At 37.9% G+C, this 27,815-nt stretch overlaps 1 protein-coding gene across 1 annotated transcript in view; it reads left to right on the top strand.

The window, feature by feature from the left end:
* The window catches only part of atrn (attractin), a 192,218-nt gene that overhangs the window by 112,041 nt on the left and 52,362 nt on the right, over window positions 1-27,815 (top strand). Inside the window, exon 26 of the mRNA XM_038304648.1 lies at window positions 17,325-17,403. Within this exon, the coding sequence (XP_038160576.1) occupies window positions 17,325-17,403 (79 nt within the window). The remainder of the gene's footprint in view (window positions 1-17,324; window positions 17,404-27,815) is intronic.

The following is a 27,815-nucleotide window of genomic DNA, read 5'->3' as shown; positions in this document are numbered from 1 at the left end:
TAATAACTTGTCCATCTTCTATTAAGGATTAGAGGAGTATAGCAGGCTTCCAACCTTTCTTAATTCTCCATGTTGCATGGTTTGATTTGGCCTTTCTGTTATCATGTGAAAGCATTGCTCTCTCTAAATATTTCACAGTCTGAATAAATATATGCATTTAGTAAACAAAGAAAAGGAAAATGCTATTTGGATTTCTGTTTGTCTCTTTTCAGAAACCTAAAAAGGTAATAGTAAAACTTTCTAACCACCTGATCTTTAGAAGGTTTCTGTGTCTTAAACAGGCTGAAACGTGTTTGCCACGCATAGCAGATCTTTAAAGAGAGTGCAAAATGATTTGCGTTTGCAGTTCACCGGACAGCACCTGCAAACCATTTATCCTGTTTGCTTTCATCAATATCCAGATCATATTTTAATCACTAAACTGCAATTCATGGGTGGAGGATAAGCTTATCAAAACATTTACTACACGCAAAGTTGTTTGCAAAATCAGAAACTCAACTCGTGCAACAGATATCTGCCGCAAAGATATCTGCAGTTATTGTTGCTACAAAGGAGGGGAGGGTGAAAGTGTTCTTTCACCTCTCACCTCTCTTCTCACCTCTCTTCATCTCTTATTCATTGAACCAGGGACTTTTTTCTTCTTTGATTTATAAACCGTAACTGTCCACTTGGAAGGTTATTTTTTATTTAAACTTTTGTTTGTAGCAGTAGCTATGTAAGGGTACTCTGCAAATACAATGATTATTATTATTATTTTTAAAAGATAACTATCATTATTACCTCCATCTCAAAAGCTTTAAACCTCATCTTTCTTTTTCTAACCACTTTACACTGCCTTTAGAACTCAGTTTAATGGCTGGAACTACTGATTTGTTCGTGTTGTACATTTGTGCAGCAATCTTTGTAGCAAAAACATGTGGACTTATTGCACGTACTAAAAAACGTTGCATGTACAATTTGGTGCTTCTTATTTTCTTTGATGATCTGGTCCAAAATGTTTTACCTCAGCAGCAGCAAGTTCTACAGTGAAGAGTGTTTCTTTTCTATGTGGTGGGGTCTACATATGGTGTATTGGCTGAATGAAAAAAAAAAAAATGGATTTTAAAAACCATTTAAATTGGCCTTTAGATATTTGCATTTAGCATTTCCATAAGGAAATCAGCAGAAACTCTTATTAGAATATTAAGGACATGTATTTGAAAGAAAAGAACCCGGAAGCATGTATCTTCTTTTCTTTACTTCTTAGAGCTGGATTTGCCAGATCTTGTAGTAAAACAATCAAACCAATCTTTTAAAGGCACCAACACACAAAGGAGGGCACTGAATATAACCTAATTCCCAGATGATTAAAAGAAAGTCCACCTTGACATAGAAGGCAGATATGAGAAATCTGATTAGTTGTGAAACTAAGGCTAAGATCTCCATCCCATCGCTGCTTTCCCCTCATGCAGCCTTGTTTGGGTTTAGGTGTAAAGAAAACAGTTATTGTCTTTAATACGAAGCCTCTCTCTGTGTAATGTCTTGAAATGTTTAATAATGTAAGACTGCTGTACATGTAAACACCCTGAGTCTTCACTAAAACCTATAAATCATTTAGGAGTTTGCTTTTCCTTACTGTGTCCTCAGTGCAGAACTGAATGTGTCACCAGAAATGAATCATTCATGTCAGCCGTCCTCCTGCTACAAGCATTTAAATTCTACGCTTCATTGGATGCCTTTTCTACTGGGTCTGTATTTAATAGGTCTGTTACACCAACCACTAACTAATTATTATTAGTATGGTAGCTGGCGTTGAACGTTTCAGTTGGGCCACTTGTGGCAGAGCTCATTAGAATAAATGTTAGGAGAAAAAAAAGCAGCCTGCCTTTTTTATATCACAGAACAATTGATGTTGGTAGAATGTGCGGCGAAGCATCAGTCGAAGCTGTTCCTCTGCAGACATTTCATGTTAGCGGTCTTCTGCAGCTGCAGGTTTTTAGGAGCTGTGAAGTGGTTTGACAACTCACTCAAGAAAAGAGTGCCGCTCAGCTTGGGACTAAATCATGATTGTTTCCTGTTGAAAGTCAGTGAAGTGGAACAGAAGAAATTACCATTTCATTTTCCACCCACGGACACGTAAAATTACCGCTGCTGAATATAATCAAGAAAAACTCTGCAATGTTATGGCAGTTGGAGACGCCGAAGGGCTCCATTGGTGCTTGTGTATCTCGTGTGTGTGTCTCTCAGGTGTATCCCTACAATGTTTGCACACACAGAAATCCACACATCCACTCAAATGTCGTTTATACATCGGCGGCAGATGGATATTAAGGGCTGACGTGTGACCTTCAAGCTATAGGAATGTTCTTCCCTCCCTCACAAACATTAAATTGACCGGGCCTTTCTCTCTCTGCTGGACCGCTGAACGCATGAACGATCAAGGTGAGCTGGGTTCAATACTATAAATTCCAGATGTCAGACTAAACCGTAACCTGTTAACTAACGCTAAATCATTCTATATCATTTTCCCGTGGCATTTGTTTTTATCGAATCATTATGGAGCTGAAAGCTTTTTCTGGCCTCAAACTTGGAAGGAGATCAATCAAAGGAAATTGGCTCAGAGGAAACTGACTTTGACCCCGGCTGTGACGTGACGTCGCTCTTCCTGTTGCTTCCACTGTGTGTTGCTGTTTGTACACAAATGTCGCCAAGGATTAGTGTCACTGGTGTCACCGACGGGCTTGAAGGCGGGTGATTGACAACAACACAGAACGTGGAAGACTCTTTAGAGGGAATATAAATCAATCCCATGGTTCAGCGTCGGCCTGTCACACTGTGGTTATTTAAGCTTTTTCTGAGTTATTTAGAAGCTCCATACAAACACCCTATAGGAGTATAAATATGGTTATGAAGTTGACCTCGTTTACAGCATCTGTACTCCGATCAGCCCGTTGTGCATCCTTTTTAGTGTCTTTGGCCACTAGATATAAATCAGTTGTTGTGCACGCTAGCCTGGGTTTAGATAGGGAATAAAAACAGAACAGCTTTACCCAAAAGGTAAAGACTAGAGCTTTTTGTTTCCATCGGTCAAGATACCGAGGTTTATATTTTGTAGCTGCAGTAATTTTGAAATATGAGAATTTAGGCCCCATTGACCAGTGCTTTAAGAGGAAACAAATAATTGCCAGTACTCCCTTTAACAGCTGTTATAAAATCACAATACAAGATTTAGAAAAAAAAAAAAAAAAAAAAAACCTCTTAAAGAATAAAACTTGAGTTTAGCAGCACAGGATAATTTTTTCTTACATAAGTGCAAAGTTTATATTATGAAAGATTAGTGGTTAAGCTCAATTTAACATCCTAATTATTCATCATTCCAGCAATGAATTGTCACCACATTTGTTAATCTGCAAACTCCAGAAAATGCATCATACAGAAATGTTTTAGACCAATGAAATCTCTAATGTGTATGGTGTCAGCGCATCAACCAGAGGACGAAAGCTGCAGCAAAGCAAACATGGCTGCACCGGTTTAAGCTGGAATACCCTTCTTTTTGACAAACAAGTTAAATGATGGGATTTTTGCCTTTTTTGGATGGGAAGATGTTTGCGCGTTCTCCCCCGACCTGATTTGGTAAGAGTTTGATTTATCAGTTAAATCTGCTAGTGAAAAGAAATCAAGCTACTACTGCTGCTGTAATTTGCTGAAAATACCCAATACGGAGGCCGGTACCCAATCAGCTTGAAGAACTGTACATGATGTCCTTCTCTTTTTGCGAACACATTCTACAGGAGACTTCCCAGATTTATACCATGCTGGATTAATACCATGTTGGATTCAAATAGAACTACACATATAGATCTGGCTTATAGCAGAAGGCCAATAAATCAATGCATCCCTTCTACATTCCTGTCTGGGGGTCAACTTTGTTAATAAAAAGTTATGAAGACAAATAATGTATAAAAAAAATGGACGATTTAATAAAATTAATGCACATCACTGCATTATATTCTAATCAAAAATAGCTGTCCTATTAAAATAAACTCTGATTTATTTAATCGTATTTGAATGAAAAAAATGTCTGAACAATTTATCTTCTACTTCACATTTCTTTAGTATTTAGTGGTTGTCTATTACATAATATCTCAATTAATTGATAACAGTGGTTATAATGAAAGAAAAAATATGTGTTTATTAATGAAGCTGATTTGTTTTAAAGAGGATTTTTCTGCTTATCAGACAGGATTATGGGTTTGATTGTCTTGCGATGGGTATCAATGCTTTTTTATTTAGTTTCTTCCATTAGGAATATTCTCTCTAACCATAACCATACAAGTGATATAAAAGACCATGAAGTAATAGTATTATGCATTTGATAATAAATTAAAAAAAGAAAAGAAAGTCGTCCATTGTGATGGTAATAATTTTTTTCTGTTGTTTCCGCTTTCTGCTTGTGTCACTCACTGTTTCTGATTAAGTTTTTGTTATCTTAATTGTTGAAATTTCTCATTTGGTGTTTCTAAATTGATAGTTTTGGTTGGCTCCAGAGTTTTTTTTATTTTAAGGCATCTAAAATAACTACCAGCTTTCAGCTGCAGCTCCTCTTTACTCTGCAAATTTGATAAAGCAGGCGCGGACGAGTCTTATTTGTACAGCCATCAATATTCTGGTAGCCAAGCAGCCAAGCTTTACTGTCTTCCTTCAGATACTAAGTCTCTCAAAAGCCCAGCGCTGTTTGCTCTAACGGACTCTTTGTGGTGCAGACTGACAGACACGCTCTCTCTTCCCCATGGGACACCTGGGAGCAAGGGTGACAGAGAGACCCTGAACACGCATTAAAACCCTTCGCTCCTGTCCTGAGGGGCCTCTCCAGGTGCTTGGCTTCCTCTGCTGCTGCTGTGACAGAATCTTTACTCTCCTCTCTAAGCTTTTCCCTCTTTTGTTCCTTCCCCATGTGAATCACTCCTTCTCCTTCAGTCTTTATCTACACATTTTCTGCTGCAGAACTACATTTCTGTTTACCTCTCTGCTTCTTCCTTACTGCCTGTTTGCTCCTTTATTTCCTCTATTTACGCCTCTCCTCCTGTCTCCCTGGTTCTTATTTTAACTCCTCACTCATTCTACAGCCTCCTCTCTTCTTATTACTTTAACTTTTTTTCTCTTCATTTCTCTTTTTTAGCGTCTGACCTTATATTCAGATTGCAGAAGTAGCCAAGAAGTAGCTCATGTCTAAACCTCCTGATAGGTCCTCCACTCTCTGCCTGTTTAATAATCGATGAGCTGGCCCACTTTGCTCGGCACTGAGCATTTACCTTCTTTCCCCATCGTCCCACCTGAGTTTGGGGCGGAACACATGAAACTTCTACAATCGAGGCCAGAAGCTCAGGCTGATGCTGGTCATAGCAGCACCTATGCGACTTTCTGTGGCTGATTTACAACAGCTGAGGTTTTATGAAGCCCTGATTCCATTTAGCTGTTTCTAGTTTGCCTTTAGGAACATATAAGAAAACCGTTCAGAAGAAGCCATTATTAGCTGGTTATATTTGGATAATTGTCACTCTCTTATGCTGTCATTATTTGAACTCTTATTTGAGTTTATATTTTAGACAGGATCTCTCATTTCCTTTTCTGTTTAGAAAAAGGTTGCATTTCTTTATTTGTCTTTTTATTTTAAAACATTCAGAATGCATATGAATACTAGTTAGGGCATAGAAGGGGATGAAATGATGACTAAAAATCCACAAAAGTCAATAGGATGGAACACCAGTTGTCTAATCACAAAAGTGCCTTTAAAAACCGACAAAGTGGGGAAATTGGCCTTACACTGTCCCCACAAGGTAACAAATACATGGCTACACACTCTCTCATCTGGCTGTATATAGTGGGGACCACGTGTTGACTTCCATTGACTTTCACTAATCTTTAGTCATGTTCAACCCTTTCTATGCATTAACCCTGAAAATAACCCTAAAGATCACCATTAGTGGTGCAAACCAAACCTAAACCCTGTTCACACCTCAGTCCTAAACCTAAGCGTTATCAAATACAATAAACCTGCAAACTCTCCTCACTTTGGTTTAAAAGGTCCCCAGTTTGATACACATAACACACACTGAGTCCGCAAGCATCACCTAGATATTTTAGGCGGGGGGGATTCGGGGCCCAAATGGCTCCTAAATCGTGTTCTTCTTTTGTTTATCTTCAAAGAAAAGCATTCAGCCATCTATATAATTACTAGCTGCCTCACAGGAAGAAAATTGCTATTTACAAACTTCCAGCTCAGTTTTGGGAAGTTTAGAAAAGTAAATCTGTTTATTTTCTTTATCCATGTTTAGACAATAAATACAAAAAAAATATTTGTTAACTCTTAAAGTTTTCTTCAATTTTAAAATGAAACTTTTTGAATTACTTTCAAAGTATTGGTAAAGCACCACATCACTCCTCTATAGCCATACTGGTATATCTCAATGAATGTGATAAGATTAATATTTTGATAATGTCACTTATTTCGAGAGTGTAACTCGTGTACTATATAGCTTCTTTACCAATAGAGGAAATATTTCGGGTCTTTTTAATTATAGTAAGTGGAATGATTGTCTTACAGGAAATAAAATCTGCTGTAAAGAAGAATGGTCAGCTTTGAACATTTTGATTCTTATTGTAAATGTGATGTATGAAAATACTTGAAACTTAAATGCTTTAAATTGGTCTGAATAGGTTAGAAATCCAAAATGTTGAAATTCCTAAGGAAGACATTTGCTTTTTTCCCCCAATTGTTCTGGTCTTTTCCTGGTCGTTCTCTTCTTCATCACCGAACTCCGGTGTTTTCAGACCCTTATTCTGTGAAACCTTATCTGGTGTAAGAAAAATAAAAGCTTGCAGACTCCAACTTGATCTTTGGGCTGGACTGGGCTCTTGGTGAAGGCGCCCCCAGTTAAAGATAGTCTAAATGCCATTGAAAGGCATGTGTTCTCAGTTTATTGCTCTTAGATCTGCTCATCTCTTCAGGATAAAAGGGGAACAAGGCTCAGTAAACTTGATCTTTTTTTACTTTTAGGTGAATCCATCCTTTATGACTACTTCTCTTTGAAATCCTCCTATATCCTCAGTAGCTCCTTTTTTTCAATCATTTTTTCCCCTGATTTTCTTTTTTGGTTCACCTTTGTTTTTCCATTAGATGCCATCTTGGATACCTGATGCTTTATGACAACTAAAACCTTCTCTGTCAGAACATTAGGGCCAATAAACACCCTGCAGTCTAGATAAATGAAATCTATAACAACCTGTTTTCTATTCTTAATCAAATATTCTCAATATCATTTAGATTTTAACTTTAAGTAAATTTATTCTTTTGTTGCTGTATCTTTAGTCTGCAGAAAAATAACCCTCTGCCCTTATCTAAAACTTATGCAGCTTCTAACTGGTGCTCGTCCAGGATTGTTCATCAAAATTAATTCCTCTTCTCATCAGCTGTAAGTGTTTCTATTCTTCCTGATGAATAAAAAGCAGCGCTACAAAATGATGCTACCAATGACATACAGTCCAAACACCCTCTTCCACATGTTTGGGTGATTCCTAGATGGGATCCTAGTGGTTTTGTTTAAGCAATTGAACAAGCTTATCACTAAGAGCCAGATTTCTTTAGGGCATAATTGTCCTGTCGGATTCCCCTACCTGAGCTGTAAATCTTTTCCATGTAACTCTGAATGACAGATCTGGTTAATGCTTTCTTTTCCCGGACTATCAGTCTAGCTAACTTTTCGTTTGGAAACAACTGGTTGACTCCTGAAAGCATTTTGGTTTGAATGATGTTTATCAGAATTAAGGGGGGGTCAATCCAAAAGTATGCCACATTTTTAACATTTTAAAAATGTTGAAAACTGCATTTCCTTCCTGTTTAAGTTACTCCCAGTTAGATCTGGGCTTATAATTGTGCTTAAAAATATTATTTTTCCAAAGAAAAAGGGTTGAAGTTTCAATTAAGCAGCTTTTAACAAGCTAAGAGTTTTTTCTTTCTTTTGTCAAAAGTTTTGTTACAATCATTAAAATCCATATTGATAACATCAAATTGATGTGCGCATTGTTAGTTAATTAAGCCACTCGGTGACAGGTTGCTACCTTTTAAGGTTTAAATCCAACATCGTACATATGGTTACATGCTAAAGATGTATTTCCATTTCTTTTCCCTCCCTTCTGTAGCTTCTGTTAGAAGTAGGTAAACAAACCATCTAAGGCGGCACAGACCATACAGCTATTTGTATTCTGCTGCATCGTCCTTGCCCTTGTTCTATCGCAGGTAGCTGGGCTTCCTATTAGAGGTCCCACCTATCTGCAGGTGCTCCAGGTTTTAGTGATGACAAGAGCAGGGCAGGAAGGGAACCTGAGCAACTGCTGCTGGTACATTGTTCAGTGAACAGAACTTATCAGCTGTGGTGAAAATGAAATGCTGTTTGGCCAGTGAGCAGGTCTCATTTGCCACCTTGGTGTGAAAGCCAGGAGCGAGGAGGATTAGTATTCAGCTGGCTTCGGACAACAGCACCAGTGTGTCGGTGTTTGCCCTGTGGCTGTTGTCTTGCTGTCAGGTTAGCCAATGACACGTCAGAGCTCACCTCGCTGGCCTAAGTAGCCTGTGGCTATAATGCACTTCCTCTGGCTCTGTTTCCACTCTCCAGTCCATCTCTGAAACAGTTGCTGTGCATTATTTTTAACCTTATTTGATCATGAAGAGTTGCACATATGGCCTTTTTGTTAGCAGTTTGTATCTTTGCTTGATGAGAAGAAAAATGAATTTCTCTTCACAACCAATTTGATACTAAAAGAGTGTCTAGCTGGTTAGGATCTCAGTATTGTTCTCTTATTTATACGGTTTCCTAAACTAGAGGCGTGCTTGTTTCTAATTGCATCATTAACAGGCCTGCTGCACATTAAATGCTGGTTCAGGTTAAAAGGTGAAAGTTTTACACAAATTATTTTGCTCTGATCATTGCCTTTTTCTACACAACTGGGTGTAATGATACGTCCCACTCATTACACAAGAGGTACACAATATTAACACATTTTTGGCTTTCACTAACGGTGTAAAGGTGTAAAAAACATCAGTCTTTGTTTTAATGATTGTGTAATCAGGGCAAATTATTCTTTCCCAGCTTTGCCTAGATCCATTTTATCCTGGTTTAATTCTAAAGAAAGCATTGTAAATGGTCCCTTTTTAAATGGTGTTGAAAAAAATCACCAAAGTGTTGTTAAGAGTCTGTATTATTATCCAGCTCCAGTTTGGGGATGATGGGAAGAAACAAATCTGATGCTAACTTTAGCTTTAATGTTGGATACTAAGTCTCAGTTTCTGACGGTCTTAATAAATCATGCATATATAGTTTCTCCTTTATACTTTTAATGCTTCAGCAGAAATATTCTTGAAATTCCTGATGTTTCCTTTGGAATTCAGAGTTGTGGGCCAGTTGATTAGAACTCAGTTTTCACTTTCTTAGAGCAACAGGGCAGGAAGTTAGCAAATAAATCCTTTCTTACTTCAAATAGGAGAGTAACATGTAGATAGAATACATACATTCTTCCTGAAATATCTGTGCTAGTTTGTCGTAAATATATCAATATAAAAATGTCACTTTTATCTTTAGACTGTACAGAGTAAATAAGTCTGAACTTTTACAGTTTTATATCCTTTTGAAATGGATAAAAAGGGTGTTTTCCTCTAGATTGTTTCACTCTTGGGTCTAAAACTTTGCAAGAAAAGGAAACAAGTTGAGAAATAATGTTTTGGGTTTGAAACACAGCTGGTAAACTGCCCCTCCTTGTTTTTTAGACGATGTATATCAGCATCAGGGTTAAGTATGAATGCCCACAGCGCTTGTTCAGGCTTGCGTGATCAAAAGCGAACGCAATAGGCCAACAGGGCATTATCATTTAATTGGAAAACCTTTGGCATGTGGGCAGATTTAGCTACATTTATAAACTTGCATATATTTTAAAGGGACAGTGTGGAAGATTGACCCCCATCTAGTGGTGCAATGAATTAACTACCAATGACAGAGTGGTGCCTCTTGTAAGGTGTGTGAGCCCTACTACCGAAGCCAAGAAGGGACATTCTACTCTGTCTGAGCTGAGAGGATATATCACCTCCATCGCTTTTGTCTAGTCATCTAAAATAAATGATGAAACACATCACATTTTTCTGAAATCAGGACTGAAAGAAGCCAGTGCTTGTAAGCTGTTAAACAGCAGCTAATAACTGCTGGATCCAAGCTCATCCAGTAAAAAATAACAAACTAGACATCTGCAAGGAGAACAGGGGAAGCTTTGCCATCACTTTTGACATATCAGCTGAAATAAACATGGAAAATCTCTGAAAATAGCTGAAAGAAGCTTAGGTTGCCTACTTGTATGACTTTTGTAAAAAAAATACCAGCAGCTAAATTCTGTAATGGAGCTAATCCAGTGCAATATCAACAAATTAGCCATCTTTGTCTGCGGACTGACTACTTGATGGACTAAGCTGCCCTGTTTATAACACAAAGCCTAATTAAACGAAAATTTTCTTCAATGACAACACAGTTTCAGTTACAGGTAAAGTACATAAGGCTGACAAGTTTTTCTCCTTTCAGCTACCGTATTTTCACGACTATAAGGCGCACATAAACGTCTTTTTTTCCCCTCAAAATGTGCGGTGCGCCCTATGGTGCGGTGGGCCCTATGTGTGTTGCAACTGCGACTTTTGAGACCACCTCATTGAGGAGATGATAAAAGAGTGGCTGAATGTAAGGAGACCAGGTGGGTTTTTTTTTCCACTCATCACCACACCATCGCTGTTAATCTGACTCCATGCGTACCCATCTCACAGCTGATGTGAAAAACATGGTGAAACAAATTAATGCTGTGCTCGCTGTGAACCGGACCCAGCAGGTGCAGCAGAAGCAGCGAGTTTACATGCAAAGTCAACGGTTGACGAGCGTATAGACGCAGCAAAAGGTCCCGCGGCGCGTTTTGAGCGAGTCGGGAGCGCACCGCCAACGCGCTGCTGCTGCTCGAGATGGAAAAAATTGAAGTTTTGCTGCTGGAAGCGCCGCATCAACGAATCAGAGAAGCTGATCTGGGAGCTGACAGCGAGACAGACACATCGCTCTGATGACATATGATTTTAAAGCAAATGAAAGGGCTGGATGGATGAGGAGATGATGAAAGCGTGGCTGAGGGAGGTGTATGCTATGTGAGGAGACCAGGTGTTTTTTTCCACGCATCACCATCGCTTTTAATATGTGACTCCATGCGTGCCCATCTCACAGCTGATGTGAAAAACATGGTGAAAAAAAATAAATGCTGTGCTCGCCGTTATCCCGGGGGGGTCTGACAAAGGAACTTCCACCGCTCGACATCGGTGTGAAGCGGCCGTTCAAAGTAAGGCTGCGAGTGGCGTGGGAGTGATGGATGACCGACAGAGACCACAGTTTCAGGATAAGTGGAAGGCAGCGCCGGGCAAGTTACGCCACCGTTAGCGGATGGATTGTAGATGCTTGGACTAACGTGTCTGCTGGCTCTGTTGTTCAAGCTTTTGCAAAAGCCGGCATTATTTCTGAGGAGCCGCCCGGCACGGAAAGTGACTCTGACAGCGAAGAAAAAGGGGAAACTGGCATGTCTGATTTAGTGCAGCTGTTTTATTCAGAAACAGAGGATGATGACTTTGATGGGTTTGATTAATACTTTGTAATAAATACATGAATAAAGCACAATCATACTCAGTTTTGCTCCCGCTCTATTTTTCTATCTGAAAACTTAATTCAACAGCAGCCTCTGGGCCGGGTCTCCTCCTCTTCAGCGCGGTGGCTGGCAGGTGTTTTTTCATCTAAATAATCTAAATCTTGCAGCTATATTTGCTGTGATCAGTGGGAATAAAGTAGTTTTAATATGTTTTTAAGTGAGAAAGTCCACCTGAAAACTTCATAATTGCTGTCAGTTCATCCAGATTATCTATTTCTGTCGGAGGCGCTCAGACCCCCACATACCAGCGGTGCACCGACAGTAGAAATCCCTTCATCAGCAGCCTCTGGGCCGGGTAGCCTCCAGGTTCACCGGCGGCTGCTGGCAGGTGTTTTTCATCTAAATAATTTTAGCTGCAGGCACCAGGATACCGGTAATAAAAGCGAACAAATTCCGTCGGCAGGTTTCAGGATTTTAAGTTAATTTAAGAGTGATCACAGCACACTGTCATCTGTGATGTGTCTGTCTCACGGCCAGCACCCAGGTTTGATTAATACTTTGTAATAAATACATGAATAAAGCACAGTCATACTCAGTTTTGCCCCCGCTGTATTTTTAAATACGCAGTAGAGCTATTTAAAGGTAGTAGAGGACATGTACCGGTATATAAAAAATGCACCCTATAGTCCGGTGCGCCTTATGTGTGTGTTAAATACAGAAATGGGACACATAACTGAGAGTGCGCCTTTTAGTACGGTGCGCCTTATGGTCGTGAAAATACGGTACTCTGATCAAAAATGACGACACTACATGGAGTCTCCCTATGTCTCCCCTGTGGATATGTAAACTCCTATTCCTAAGCTATAAGAACGCTTTTATTTCTGATGTGATGTTATAGACTTGTATTCATCAAAGCAATACATCTTTTTCGCTAATGGAAAGCCACATTTGTTACTGATGACTTTGAATCTACACCCTATAAAAAGCCTTGCTTGACTTTGAAAGGAAAAGTTTTAATACGGCCAGATCTGTCTACTTTAGGTTAATTTCATTAAATTACTTCACCAAGTTTGAAGTAAAATTGAATGTTTCAGCCAAAATGACATAAAAATCAGATTTAGCGTGACATGTTTTAGGAGAAGATTGAACAAACAAACAAACACTGTAACGATGCAGAGGAGCCCTAACCTCGGTTCCATTAACCTGTCATCATTGGCGCTCGAGGTTGGCAAGTCTTCTTTAAGAAGTCGATTGTATTTTAGGTGCTGAGTTTATTCTTTTCAAACTGAGCCTTGGAGAGCCTTCAATCTCCTTGTTGGCTACCTCAGCGCTCTTTTAGAAAGGCTTGAAAACAGGTCTCTGCAGTGAGTGGTGGGCGTTGCTGCCCTTCAGGCAACATGCAGCTAGATAAACCCTCTGCAGAACCAACAGAAATCTGAACACTATAATCTGATGTTTTGGCACCAAAAGGCTGAAGTCAGAAGATGTTCTCTGACTTATCCAGGGGTTTTCATTCCAGAATGGAGGTGCATGCCAGTAGCATGGTTATTGTGCTTAAACGGAGAAAAAGATTGCATTTAAGCCTCCAATTTTCTGTGAACATTTTCTAGTTGTCGCTTCAGTGTCGCATCTGTAATTTATCTTGGTGCATTTGAATGAAAGAAGTGAGGTGTGATTGTCACAGGTGGTTGGTGCAGGCCTGTAGCTGCTCCTCGCTGCTCTGTGTGAAATCCTGGGATCTCAGTGTCATGTGCGAGTGAGATCTGAGGCTCCACAAGCGAGTCTTGTTGTCCTTGTGCAGCAGGAGATTTAATGAGGCATACGGCCTGGTATGTCTCGTTTATGTAGTCCTTAAGGTGTTTGCTTCTATGTTTCTTTCACATTTTACCTCCTTTGATCTGTCATTTCTTTGTCTTTTTACATTGTCAATAGTTTTTCTTTCCTTTTAACTCGAATCTGCTGTGGATCTGCAAGGTTTCTTTCTCATCATTGTTCACAATGTTCTCTTTCTTTTTCATTATTTCTATCTCCTTTTACCCCCCCCTGCTGCAGAGAGTCTTTGATGCGAGGTTCATTTCTATTCACGCGGATCATTCATCAGCTCCATGTCAGTCTTGAAGCAGCGAGCAGAAAACCAGATCAATAAGATTGCTGAACGGATGAATCTCTTTAAGATTTCCCTTCAGCCTGGGGAGATAAGGGAGGTTTTTTCAAAATTTATGAATGGATGACTCTTTAAAGAGTCACTCAGGTTTGCATTGGAGGGAGGCGGCGATGAACGACGATCTTGGAGTATTACAGCCAATATTAGAAAGAGGAGAGGCATTTAGATTAAGGTTTCTAATCTTTGGAGAAAAGGCTAACTCACTGGAAAGTAAAGATGTTCTTCGATTTGGAAATTTCTAATTAAATGCACAGCAGAAGTAAAAGGCAGTTCATGTACGGTATTTGAGTGAAGGAGAGAACCCAGTACATGTAAATATTGAAAATAAGAAAGAATCCCAGCCTGATGGCCTGCTTCTGCTATGTTCCAGTAATGGTGTTGATGTTGTTCAGGGATCATTTAATAAACAATGAGGATGAATAAAGTTTGACATCATAGAGGCTGTAGTTAAGTTTTTGTTTTTTTTGTTTAAGATTTATGGAATATCAGTTTTGTTTTGTTTTTAACTGATCCACTCATTTGGCCTCTGTATCTCAGAGGTCATCATTTCATTACTTTTTCTTTTTATGTCTCCATTAGGGCTGGGTATTTTAGCCAAAGTCCTGAATGGATTCGATTTTGATTCATACAGTTCTAAATCGATTAATTTCGATTCGATCTGTTTTTGCAATAATGAAAGTGGTTCAACTGTGTTTCAAAATACTCATGTATTTCATTTTTTCCTGTCATGTTAAAGACAAAGTGCAAACTGGTAAATCAGACAGTTTAAACTTGACACAGCGGGGACACAGCAGACATGCATGAGCTGCATTATCTCCACTGCACAAACCATATTTGCAGCGTTGTCTGTAACAACTACAGGGCGGTTGCTGGTCAGCCTCCATGTGTTAATGTCTTCAGTCAACCTATGGCTATATTTGCAGCTGTCTGTCTTGAAGTCATCTTGAGTGCATCTTTCCTGCTCATTTGAATGTGAACGTCACATGCGTCACTATAAAACTAATCAATCTCGTTCCCTAGACATCGATTTTGCAAAAATGTTAAGCAATCGATTCAAAATTAATTAAATCAATTTTTTTTTATCAGTTTGCTATATTTTCATTATTTTTTGTTAACATGATCATTTTACAAGCAGGTTTCACTGTTTTAATTTTGTTGCTATTTGCTATTAAAAAAAATCAAATTGGATTTTGTTGGAAAATAATCTCAGATTAGATTTAAGCCATGTGGCCTGGCCCTGTTTTGTAGCTCTGTAGCCATGTGGTAAATCTTAAAGGTTTATAGTTAGTCCTGGAAGGGAACAATCTGACTACTTCTACTTGAATCATTTAACCTAGAGCACAACTTTTTAAAAATTTGATGGTCATTGATTTAATGATTGACAAAAGGTAACGCAAAACAAGTCAGTTCACACATATCTACACCTAAACAAGTGCTCATACCCATAACTGTCAAAATGTTTAATTGTGCTGATGGAAGTCCCTCCAATAGTGGTGTTGTACCTCATAAGTGCGTAATAAGCAGGTAAAAGGTGTTTATGAAATCTATTTCCACAGCCTAAGCAGTTCGCTGCTTTACAGAAAGTGTAACGGCCAAATTACAGCCATGACTGAGCCTGACCTCGCATCCATTCAGTGTTTGGAAAAAGCTTTAACATTTAATGGACTTTTTGACTCAATGTCTGTGTCATTTCATTTTTGCAGTGATTATATAGTTCCCTTCAAAGTCTTTTGTCAGGTGTTTCTGACATATGCAGAAGAGAACATTTAAATAACAACTTGGCTTTTTTTTACATATTAAAGTGACAAATGTCAGAGTCTACCTGCAGTTTTTCTCTGTTGATTAGAAACTGCTTCTGGAAACATTTATCTGCTGAATTAGTTATGCATGGCTCATTAGGACTTCTTGACACATTAATGAATAGTAACCCATCATCTGCAGCAAGCATGTTGACTCACAGAAGCCTAAAGCTAGTTTTTATTTATTTTTAGATGATACAGAGCTAAAATGTATAATGTCAGGTTTTCCTTTAATGCTGCTAATGTGGTGAGAGCGAAGGAAACCTGCAGGGATTGGAGATAATGATGGATTTAAAGAGTTTGCTGGAATTTATCCTGTTTACAATTACAGCTCCCAGTCTTAGTATTTATGCAGTCCGATAAACACTGACATCATTATCATTCATTGTCCTAAAAGGGGAAACGCCGCATGTACCTATGTGTTTGTGCTGGAAATAGGTTAATATTACCTCTGCCAAGGACGTTATGTTTTTTTTTTTTTTTTTGGAGTTTTAGTGTTTGCTTGACTTGAAAAGTTTTTGATGGATTTTAATTACATTTTAACAGAGCCCAGTCCCTTAAGCCAAGGAACAATACAATACTTTTTGTTGATGATCCATGAACCATAATGTGGTTTCAGGAATTTACAAAAAAATTCTTTAACTTTGTGAGATATTTGGCAGGACATGCAGTTCCCCAGTTAACCAGAGGGTGGCTACATTGACTGTAGACAGCCTCAGCATTGGACTCAAATAGTCCAGAGGTATTTTACTGAAAACAAACAAACAAGAAAAGGCAATGCTGGTTAGCTGAGGTGCGCCTTTATATATAGGTGTAAATCACAATTTGCTGGCTGGCGGGGGTCTTTGCTCTCTGAGTGCTTTTCTAGTTTATTTTATAGATTTGTGCAAAGACAAAGCCCTACTGTGACTTTCCTACATCTCTTTTTGTTAATTGTATCACTCCACCTGAACACTTGCTTTCTCAGCTGTTAAACACTTCCCCCCCATATAAAGTGGTGACATCCTCAGCACCGGTTTTATATACTGTACCTGTGAAGACATTTTTAGATGCGACTCCTCGGGAATTCATCTTATTTCACCACAAAGCAGGTGTAATATTAAATAACACATAAGGTGCTTAGTTTTTCATAATAATAACCTCTTCTGAAAGAAAAAAAAATCAAGTTTATTAATAAACGAAATAATATTCTGATGATTTATAATACTGTAGAAGTTTAAAAAACAATCCACTGGACTTGGTTTCCAAGGTTTGAAGACGTTTCGCTTCCCATCCAGGAAGCTTTCTCAATTCAGATGTCATTTGAAACGACATTTGAATCGAGAAAGCTTCCTGGAGGGGAAGCGAAACGTCTTCAAACCTTGGAAACCAAGTCCAGTGGATTGTTTTTTAAACTTTTACGGAATGACTTTCACCTGGATGACTGAGAATCTTCATCAGCAATACTGTAGAAGTTTGACTGGTTATGATTTTTCTATGTAAGGAAGAAGTCAGCTGATAAACTGGTTAGTTGCAATGCTAACCTCAGCTGGTAGTTTTACGAATACTTCACACATGTTGCAGAATAATGTGTATTATTATAATACAATGCTGTAAATTAACTCCTCAGATGGACGGACGCCCCTCAGTTTTCTCCGCCTGCTTGTTTGATGCTCATGTCTTTGTTCCCACAGCTGCTTCCTGTCCCTGCTGCTGGTGGCTGCTGTGGTGTGGAAAATCAAACAGAGCTGCTGGGCGTCACGACGACGGGAAGTAAGTCTAGATCTTGTTTTAATACAAGCGTCATTGACTAGGCGCTTATTTATAATGATTTTGAATGATTGAAAGCCTTCTGCCTGCTATAGTAGACATCATGGTTAGATGTCACCTGGAATTTTGATTGAAGTTATTTGGTTTCTTTCAGACTTTTTGTAAAAACCAAAAAAAAAAAAAACACAAACCAAACAAAATGGTTTTTGGCAGGTTAGTTTAAAATATTTTATTAATATTTCTTTTAAGTGATTTAGAATAAGTGTGATGCTGTTTTAGCTTCAAAGCAGATGTGATGGGACCCCCACTATGAGCCATGCTGTGGTGTCCTCTAACATAACTGTTTCTTGAAGACCATCTTGTGTCTTCCTTCTTGTTGAATCATGAGCACTGGCCTTAGCTGAAGTCATTGTATGAGTCTCCAAAGGGTTTTTGGAGGAATGTAGGCTGACAACTCCTAGGAATGTTCACAATTGTCATGTTTTCTCCATTTGTGGATTTTGGATCTCACTTTGGTTTACTGGAGACCTTAAGCTAAATAATAGCTTTCAAAACCCATCAAAGGCTGAAGAATCTGAATCACCTCAGATCTATCACTTCATCTCCATTCAAATTGAGCTACAGAACTACGGTTACCTGCTTGTATTATATCTGTGAAGCGAAACAGCAGCTGATAGCTGTTTACACAGATTTCATCTAATATAGGATAAAAATACTATCCTAAACTAGGATAGGAGTAGATTTTTCTATTATTTAGAGTGAATGGAGCTCAGGATGCAGACACGCTCAAAGATGCTGAGGAACTTATTTAATATTCTGGTGTTCTTTGTCACCTCCTTTCTAAAAAGTTTAAACACGTATTGTTCACCTGAGTGGAAATGTGTGAAACTCTGAAAGAACATTTAAAAAAGGAAATCATTTTTCTTTCTTCAGAAAGAAATAGAAATTATGATTAATGCATGAAATTGCTCAAACATGGAGCTGCGAGCTTTTCATTGTCAACTTTACTCCCTGTGGCTGTTTTGTTCTTCAATCTCATCAAGTCATCCACTCACTCAGTTAACATTTGGAACAGAAAATTTGAAAAAGCCAAACTAAAAACTCTTGTGTCACTGGCAGCTTATCAGTCCTGTGAATGACATGTTAATGGGCTGCATGAAAGATTAGTGAAGTTGGGACAGAATGTTAAAATTTAAGAGTCATAGCTTTTTTTTTCTTTGCAAACGAATTTCTCCAGTTTGAAAATGAGGCATTAAATCTGATGCCGATAGCTTTCTGTCTGTTTGTTAATTTCTGGATGTTCTTAACATCACTTAGACTAAGATGAGATGGTGTTTAATTAAAGCAGCCGAAATTTTTCTTTTTTTAGATGAAGAAAAATCTGTTTTGCTTTGAGGGGTAAGAAGAAATTAGTGTATTTAGATGTTTTTAAAAACTGCATTCTGTTCATCATGCAGACACAGACACAGCAAAGAGCAGACAAAGCATTTCTAATTCACATTCTTTTTAAGCCAATAAAGCAAGTTTATTTGTTTTTCGTTCAGTTTCTATTTTTTACTTGCTCTACTCTTATATTAGACATGATTCTTTAGTGGTTAAGCGTCTTTGGATGTAATGAAGTTCAAAGCAGAAGAATCTTGCAGGTGTTAAAATTGATGGCACTGCAAGATCTGAGAGAAGTGATTCCAGCGGCAGCCATCCAAAGATGTGTTAATGAAATGCAGGGTTAAGTTGACCTCTAGATGTTTTGATACCCTGAGCTGACTTCCTGGAAATCAGCGATAACCTCAAGCTAAAAGTCAGCTTTTCATCCTGATGAAAGTTTGGTCATTCTCAGTTGTCGGCCATGCTAGTGCTGCAGTGCCCTTAGCAAAATGACTTGCCCACTATCTTTACAGGGAAAAGGCAGTGATAGAGGGGCTAAAGGCAAAAAAAAACAAAACATTGCTATATGAAACTTCTTGTATTTGCCTAAAAATACTTGTCAGACAATGAAGTGAAAAAATAAAGTTTTATTCTGTAGACATCAGTAGAACTCTTCTGGCTCAGAGACAATGTCTATAAAGTTTCTACTGCACTGCAGAATTTAAGCCTCAGTGGATTTATTATTTAAAGCGATTTAAAACACTTTGATTGATTTGATCTCTGGACAGAAGGAACAATGGCTGCTCTGTTGGTTCACAGCACAATGTTGCAGTTTAACAGCTGTGCTTTGTTCAAGAAGGATTGCTAGCTAGCTTTTTTGCCTCTTATATTCTTTCATAAAACTTTTTACACTCCGTTATATTAAAACCACATTCTTCAATATGTTTTATTGGAAAAAAAAATTATATATATATATATATATATATATATATATATATATATATATATATATATATATATATATATATATATATATTTTTTTTTTTTTTTTTTTTTTTTTTTTGTCTATTTCTGTATAAAAAACAAACCCTGGGCACAAACTTGCATTCAGGATTTGTTTCAGATATGAGTGATTCTAAGTCATCTTTTTTTTCTTTTTTTTTATCACTTAATTTTTATTTAGATTTTTGCAACTTACACAGACATATACATACAAGCCTACATTCAGGCTGCCACTCTATATGGTAGAGTTAAAAAAAGAACTAAACTTTGAAAGTATATACAAGTTAGGCTTAAAAGTAAATAGGTCACATGGTTAAACATAAGTAACTTACAAATCTAAGTCATCTTTTGTTGAATTTACAGTAGTAGTTATTCAAAATTTCCCCTCTTTCCTTGATGGGTCCTTGGCCGGTCCCCTACAAATTCTTTTGAAACATCAATCTTTGTACTAAACATTCTTTCTGTCATGATATGTGGACATTAATATCTAAAGAGAAGCGCCATCTCCTGGTCAGACTCTGTAACCAAGTGAAAGGGTGGAGTCAGAGTAAAAAAAAAATATGCGCAACCGTAAGTTGGAAGCTGGAGGGGATTCTGCTGGGAGTTGCAGGGAAGTGGGCTGCCAATCAGCTGGTGTGTGACTGGGAAGGCCCCTTTTGAATGGCTGTTACTGTACATTTGGTAGGTTTGCACATTTTCTTTATATTGTAAAGTACACCACAATAAATCTTAAGGGTCTAATGTTCCATGCTGCTCCTCCACAGTTACAATTGGCTTCTTAGCTACTTTAAGTTAGTCTATCATTTACATTGTTAACTATTTTAAAGGCTCTCTTTGAAGCGCCACAGCTTAGATCATGGATTATTGTAAGTTTTATGTTTTACCACCATATGTTATAAATGTTGGCATTATTGGTCATTACCAAGATGTAAAACTTTAAAGTACAGGGTATGTTGCAGTAACATACTGATGGACTTTACTTTCCAATTTGCATTGATAAAGTGGACTACGGGTGTAATATAGCTCTGTTTTAGGGCAATCGTTTTGACTTTCTGTTCATGCTGATTTCATTATTTCTTTTACAGCTTTCGATGAATAAACATTCTTCTGAGATGGAAGGTAACATTGCAGCACTAAGGAAAGGTCTGGTTTATGCAATGATGCACTGATGTGGCTCACACAGGGTTTGCAGCATTTTATAACCTGTGCGGTTTTTCCCTGCTGTACCTAATATTCTGACCAACTCTAGGAGGAGAGTATAGGGCACGGATATGCCACACTTCATATAGAAGTCCGTCCATCCATCCATCCATTTTCTTTACACGCTTGTCCCGAGTGGGGTCACGAGGGGTGCTGGTGCCTATCTCCAGCAGTCAATGGGCAAGAGGCGGGGTACACCCTGGACAGGTCGCCAGTCTATCGCAGTCTATCGCAGTCTATCGCAATATAGAAGTAGAAAACAGTTATCTCTAACATTTCTAATGCCATCTTGTATCATCCAAGACAGTATTTTTTTTCCAAGAGTTGTCTTTTATTATGTCCAAGAGTTTTAATCTTACAACTAAATGATAAGGTTAATAAATGGCTTATGATTAATGTTAGATATTTTTTAATAGGTGACTTAGAAGCACTCATACCTTCCCTCACCTGTCTGGAAATTATGAGGAAATGAAAACAGCTTTTGACTCGACAAGCTAATAGTTACACATTCTTTCTCTAATGCTCTTTATTGTATCTAGAAAAAAAAAAACTTTCAAAAAGCTCTTATCTGAATAGTTTAGATGGAACAAATGTGCTTTTGCTTTTCTGTCAGCCAGCCTGACAAACTCTGTTGGCTAAACTAATTCAACGTGATATAAAAACCTTGAAATGTCAGATAATTTACATGGTGAAGAATCCCTGAATAGATGACAGCATGAACGCTCATAGCACATTCTCATTAGCGCCATTCTTGCCTTTTGAAGTACTGGCCTAAAGGTAGACAGAGTGTGGGTTTGTGTAGGGCCTGCAGTGCAGGGTTGAGTAGTGTGTGTGGCGTGACACTATGTGCAGGTACATAAGCCATGCTGGCTAAAGTGCCCTTCATCTGTCACCGCGCCCCAAAGTGCTGTCATCACCCTCACCTTTGGAGGTCTGCTAACATCCACCTCGCACCCACTCCACCTTCACTCCATCTCAAACCTGCTGTCGTCCAGCTGGGCCCTCTGCAGCATAACCTTTACTCAAAATTGTCAATAGAACTTTAAGAGGATTGGCTTTTACAGGCGAAATGGTTCAAATAAACACTCCACCATCCTCCAGCTCTCCCAACATATGGTCCAATTTTATTGGAGTTCATTCTGCTGCCTATTAGAAAACTGTGTTCTGCACTTACACTTTTCCTTTGCAAAATCATGATTCACCTACTGAATAAAAAACACAAGGAAGTCTCCATTGTTATTTTAATATTGTGTAAAATAAGCTTTTATTGGGGCACATTATTTTTTCCAGGTTTGATATAATCACCATTCTCTACTGGACCCTCAGGAATATTAATTTGCCAGTAAACATGATTGCTCTAAACCTGCCAAACTGAATCTAAGCAGAATGATTTAAGGGTGAAGAGCCCATGACGTCATTGCAGATAGAGATCATTTTCTTCACAAGAGTGAGATGAGACTCTATACCTGGTGAAGAGGGCACCCTCTATAGGTCCTTGCTTTGTTTGGCTAAATTGACTTAATCAAATGAACAGCTTTTACTGCAAGGAAAAAGAAATGGAAGGAATGATGTAAAAAGTCAACAGAACCCTATAAAATGACAGTTTTCACACCCTGAACTAATGATCTGCTTAAACTTTTTAGGCTTACAAATAATCTGTATAATATTAACATTAAAGATTAAAATCACTGCTGCCCTGCTAGGAATTTCTTCATATTTACTGGGTTAATCGAGATAGTGAATTTTAACTAGTGAGAAATGTTATTGGGATAAAACGTAACATGTGATAGATTGTAAAATTGATTGAATATGACCATATGTCTCTGAACTTCAAGAATTACAAATAAAGGATGCTAAGTTGCAGTTTTTTTTTTATTTGCAATAATTGGTCAAGTTGTAATTCATGTTAAAGATTGCTGTGCAAATGTAAAGACGTGCAAAGTGATTCACCCAATTAAAATGCGCAGATTGCATATTCTACAGGCAGTTTTAGAGTGGTTGTAACAGAAAGACGAGGTACTAAGCCATCAGGATGACGTTATTTAGTTATAATTATTAATAAAATAATGAATACTAAATAAAATATAATTAAAGTAAATATTTATAGTGCACATTTATACTTTCTCAAAGTGCAATGAACAAAGGTAAAAAGAGAAAAACATAAACATGATTTGTGCTAGGTTATGTTATGCTAGGTTATATTATATTTTGTTAAAATGTCCCTATTGCAAATAAGAGACGTGCACTTTGAAAAAACTTGTTAAGAATGCTACCAATTAACCAACAGAAACTCTAAAGGAGCTGCAGGAATTTATTCTGGAAACACTACTTGGACTCTATAAGTCAAAGGGGTACGGTTGGGAAAAACAGGTGTTTATTGTCCATAGAAAACTTCCTGGCATAATGTTAATCTTCTTGACCCTGAAGGGGTTGACAGGTGTTTGTAAAGTCCATATCCACTGTGATTGGTTCCAAAAAAGTCAAAAAATAAACACAAACATGAAGTGTTTATGTGGGAAATAATGATTTAAAAGCTACATTATACCATGTGCAAATGAAGATCATTTAGTCAGTATTTGCATCACATTAGGATTGTGCCCTGACTCATATGTCTCTTCCATAAAGTGGATATTTTATCTGAAGACTCCCGAGAATAGAACAAGGGACTTGATTAATGTAGTCACTTCCTCCAATCAGAATTGCAAATTTAACTGTGACACAGCAGATGGCATTGCGCCTTTTGGTCCATTTTTAAAACTGTTAGTTACATAACAAGACCTTCTGTCACAGATGTCTGGTTGAATTAGGGCTTGGACCCCTGAAGAAGTATATTTTGGCATCCAATGTCCGCCTCTCTGTACACCCACTTAGGAAAGCTAAGATGTTTTGTTTTTATCTGTGCATAAAAGATTATGTTTGGTCGTGAGATTTAGCAGCCTTTCAGAACTCTGTCATAGACCTTTATCTGCAGGCAGTGGAAGAAGATATTGCTTTGCCCTATATTGCTCCATACAGACACATTGGTGTCTTTAAAGATACATGTGATACATATACGTCCATATCAGGATTCACATATTTTGTTTAATAACTTCTTTTTATCACAGATGTGAATAACTTTTTTTTTCATAATAAAGAAGAAATTAATTTACTGTATAATCGCAAGTTAACCATCAACTTTCCTCAGGTGTTTATGAAGATGTGGTTAGTTCGATTCCGACAGATTCTTTATCATTACTTGCCTCATTTACCAATGCTGTTTTGAACAGCTATGGGTCGACGTCATGACTATTTATTGATTTCCTAACCCTTTTAAACTCAAGAGTTTTTAAGTGTAGCGCTTACAATAATTTTGATTTGATTGGTTATATGTGCTAACTGGCATCTGTTTATGTATGCAGAAGCCAATGCTTGTGGTTGTGTTAAAAACAAAACAAACAAACTGCTAAGTAGCCACCAATTTAGCACAGGAAGTTGTTATGTAAAAGGTACCAACGCTTGTTTTTCAATTATTGTATAATTGTTCGTAAGAGCAGGAAATATTTCTTCTAAATACAGAACATCCTGTTTTACCAAGGATGGCTGGAAACACAAGACTTTAAACAACTTTTCAATAAACCAACAAGTTCACCAAAACCTCACATTTAGCCTGAGCTGCTGCTGCTGTTGCATCTATCTGCTGTTATAACTAACCAGGCTGCTACCAACAAAACTAATTTAACAAAAGCACAAAATCAGCACACATTAGCTATGAGGCAGAGAAAGCCAAAGACAGAGGTGAAAGGTTTTTTTTTTTTTTTTGAACCTGACACACAGGCTTTAGGACACATGTGAGTGTTACAAACTATTTATATGTGCATTTTGCATAATATGGGATATTTAAGAATAGGGTAGAGAAGCAGCCATTTGAAATTGCCCTTCCCAGTCAAACGCTAGCCCAATGGCAGCCTACTCCCCTGCAATGCCCAGCAAAACTCCTCCAACTTCCAGCCAATGGCCATCTCCTGGGCGTGCATTTTTCTTTCTCTGACTCCACTTTCACTGAATTACAGGGTCTGACAAGAATATGACACTTCTCTTTAGATCTTAATGTCCACAAATCATGACAAAAAGAATGTTTTAGTACAAAGATTGATGTTTAAAAAGGAATTGTAGGGGACCGACCAAGGGCCCATCAAGGAATATGGGGAAATTTTTAATGGCTACGACTGTATGTCGCTCTGACATACCGTTAGACTTAACTTGCCACTTCATCTCTATGCAGTGGACAGCAACTGTGATATAGCGCTCTGTTTTAGGGCAGTTGTTTTACCTTTCTCTCCTTGTACGTCTCTGGCATGAATGTTTGTCTTAAAGCTGTCATTGTAGCCCTGCATGAGGATTTAGTAACACGGATGGAAAATGACCTAAAACGTAAAGAGTCAGCTACCCAGAAGTAGGGGAATGGTTTTAATTGGCCAAGTAGGTCACCTTATCGGAACCTGAACCTGAATTTTATTTTTTAAAGACTTAACCTCGGGAAATGTCTACAAACAAAAAGCAAACATTTATTTAAGTAGTAAAGATTTAAAAAGGACAAAACCCTGCTGAGTTCAAAATTTTAGGCTCTCGTCGTCAGCAAGTCGTCTTCATACAGGTATTTAATAAGTTATAAAATTCCAAAATAGTTTGCATACAAGACCAAAATGAGAAAGAACTTCAACATCTAAACACATTTGGACCTGACTTTATCTTATTAGCAGAGGTTTAGGGACTTGACTCTATTATAATCAGATTTAAAAAATCTGGAATCAGCCTCCAGACAAGTTTGTCTCTGTCTGCAGGATTTGGTTGATTCTTTTATTTCCAGACTGTTACTCATTACACTCTTAAATCTATGTTGTTGGATCGTAGCATGCCTGCAATGCAAAATAAACAGTCGGTGTATAAAACCTCCTTAAAGATGCAAACAGAAAGCTAGTCATGTTCTTCCCTCAGGTCAAATGTCTGAGTCAAAGCATTTTTTACCTCGCACGTTTGTTCTGATCTCTCCAGCGCTGTCCCTTCTGGTGTCAGTCTCGCAATCATCCCTGATTCCTCCATGTTGCACATTGGTTGCATCAGACTTACAGTGACACACATTTGCATCTACTTATGCCCTTGTTCATCCTACTTAAGGCCCTGTGCCGTGGGAAACCAAGGTGATTTCATATTATATGATTATTGCAGAGTCACAGGCATTTAGGGTTTTGGCCTTGAGGCTTGTTCTCACTGGTTGCCTTATACTTTTCTTAAAATGAGTCCAAGCCCATTGTTTTGTAATGGGTATTTTGATAGCTGATATGATACTCTAAGTCAATTTTGTTGAAAAAAACTGCAAGCTTCAGACATAAAATGCAAAACTAAGCTCTTAAAGATAAGAGGCATGAGAATTAAAACATTTTGTTATCATGAATTCTAAATAGAGGACTTTATTTGTTTAGATCGATGAAGTTGAAGTTATTATAGCAATTTGCTTCCCATTATTTGCTCTAAATTACTTTGTTTTTCTCAGGATGGATAATGTCTGGAAAAGTATCAGACCTCCCGCTAAAACATTTATGCTGTATAACAAATGTGGCACTTGAACGATTAAAACTTAAGACCCAAATATTTACCGACTATAAAAGCTCCTGTTTAATCTCATCTCCGTTTAACTAACTTTTCTGCACTTTAGAAAAGCTGCATAGATGGAACAGGCAGCAGACTGTTGGTTATGTTGTGAAATGTGTCGCCATCGGCCTGAGGATCAAAGTTTGTTGGATCAGTTAGTGAGTAAATCTCAAAGGCAAAATAATAATCACAGGGATGAATAAACAATTATGAAGCAGCTTGAAATAAGAAAAACACTTTGTCATGAGGGAAAATCAGAAACGATTAAAAAAGATTGTATAAAAAAATAGATTTTTCAGCGGCACATATAGAAACAAAGGCTTTTGAGATGTTACAGATTGGAGTGTTAAATAAGACATTGGATTTTAGCAACCACACCTTGACATCACAAACTGGTTGGTGGTGGTAGTGTTCTTTGGCAAACATGGATGTCTCCAGAAACCATATTCAAATGTAATTGCTCTCCATTAAACACACTGATCATGTATTGAAAAGTATGTAATAATTTAATATTTAAAGTACTTTCAGAAGTTTGAATTCTGAATATTACTGGACTTTTCCTTTGATGTCTACTTTGATGTATTCCAATGTATTGTGGTTGGTGTACAGGTGTGCCATAATGCTGAGAAGGACATAAAATATGCTTCTAGGTTCACATTATGCAGTTATTTAAGCTGATCAGACGTTTTGAGTCCATCACATTTCTCACAGGTCTGACTGGCCTCAAATCTTTTTCTGCACCCTGGAAATAGCCTTCAGACGAAGCCTTCATAGTTCTGTGCTTGCAGCTGTCACATGAATACATCATGTTCAGGGTTTCAACGCAGCCCATGCTTTGATTATTTTCTAAGGAAAAGACAAACAATTATAAGTATTTTTTAAATTATAGGTAGCCCACCTGTTAGCTTTTTTTCTAGCATTTTTCTATGCATCTGTTTGTTTGTGTGCATGTCCCTATACTGTCAGAGCCTTAATCAAAGCCTTCCTTTGAGACCTGACAGTTCCTTTGAAGGAAATTGCAGATGCCAGATGGCATTAGACCGGTCCAACCGCAGCAGCCGTTCAATGTCAGCGAAGACGCCGGCCTTTCATTTAGAATGAGTCCCACTGCAGCCTGAGATGCCTTCTGTCAGTGCAAGTTTCCTTTTCCTACACTAACCTACACTTGGTCAGCATGGGAAGTATTTATGTTTCTACCCCATCTTTTGTTCTTTTTTGTA

This window comes from Cyprinodon tularosa, unplaced genomic scaffold (genome assembly GCF_016077235.1).
Source record: "Cyprinodon tularosa strain WSP-4 unplaced genomic scaffold, ASM1607723v1 ctg54, whole genome shotgun sequence".
Taxonomy (NCBI): Eukaryota; Metazoa; Chordata; class Actinopteri; order Cyprinodontiformes; family Cyprinodontidae; genus Cyprinodon; species Cyprinodon tularosa.
The sequence above is the reverse complement of the archived record's forward strand: the minus strand, read 5'-3'. Positions and strand labels throughout refer to the sequence as shown.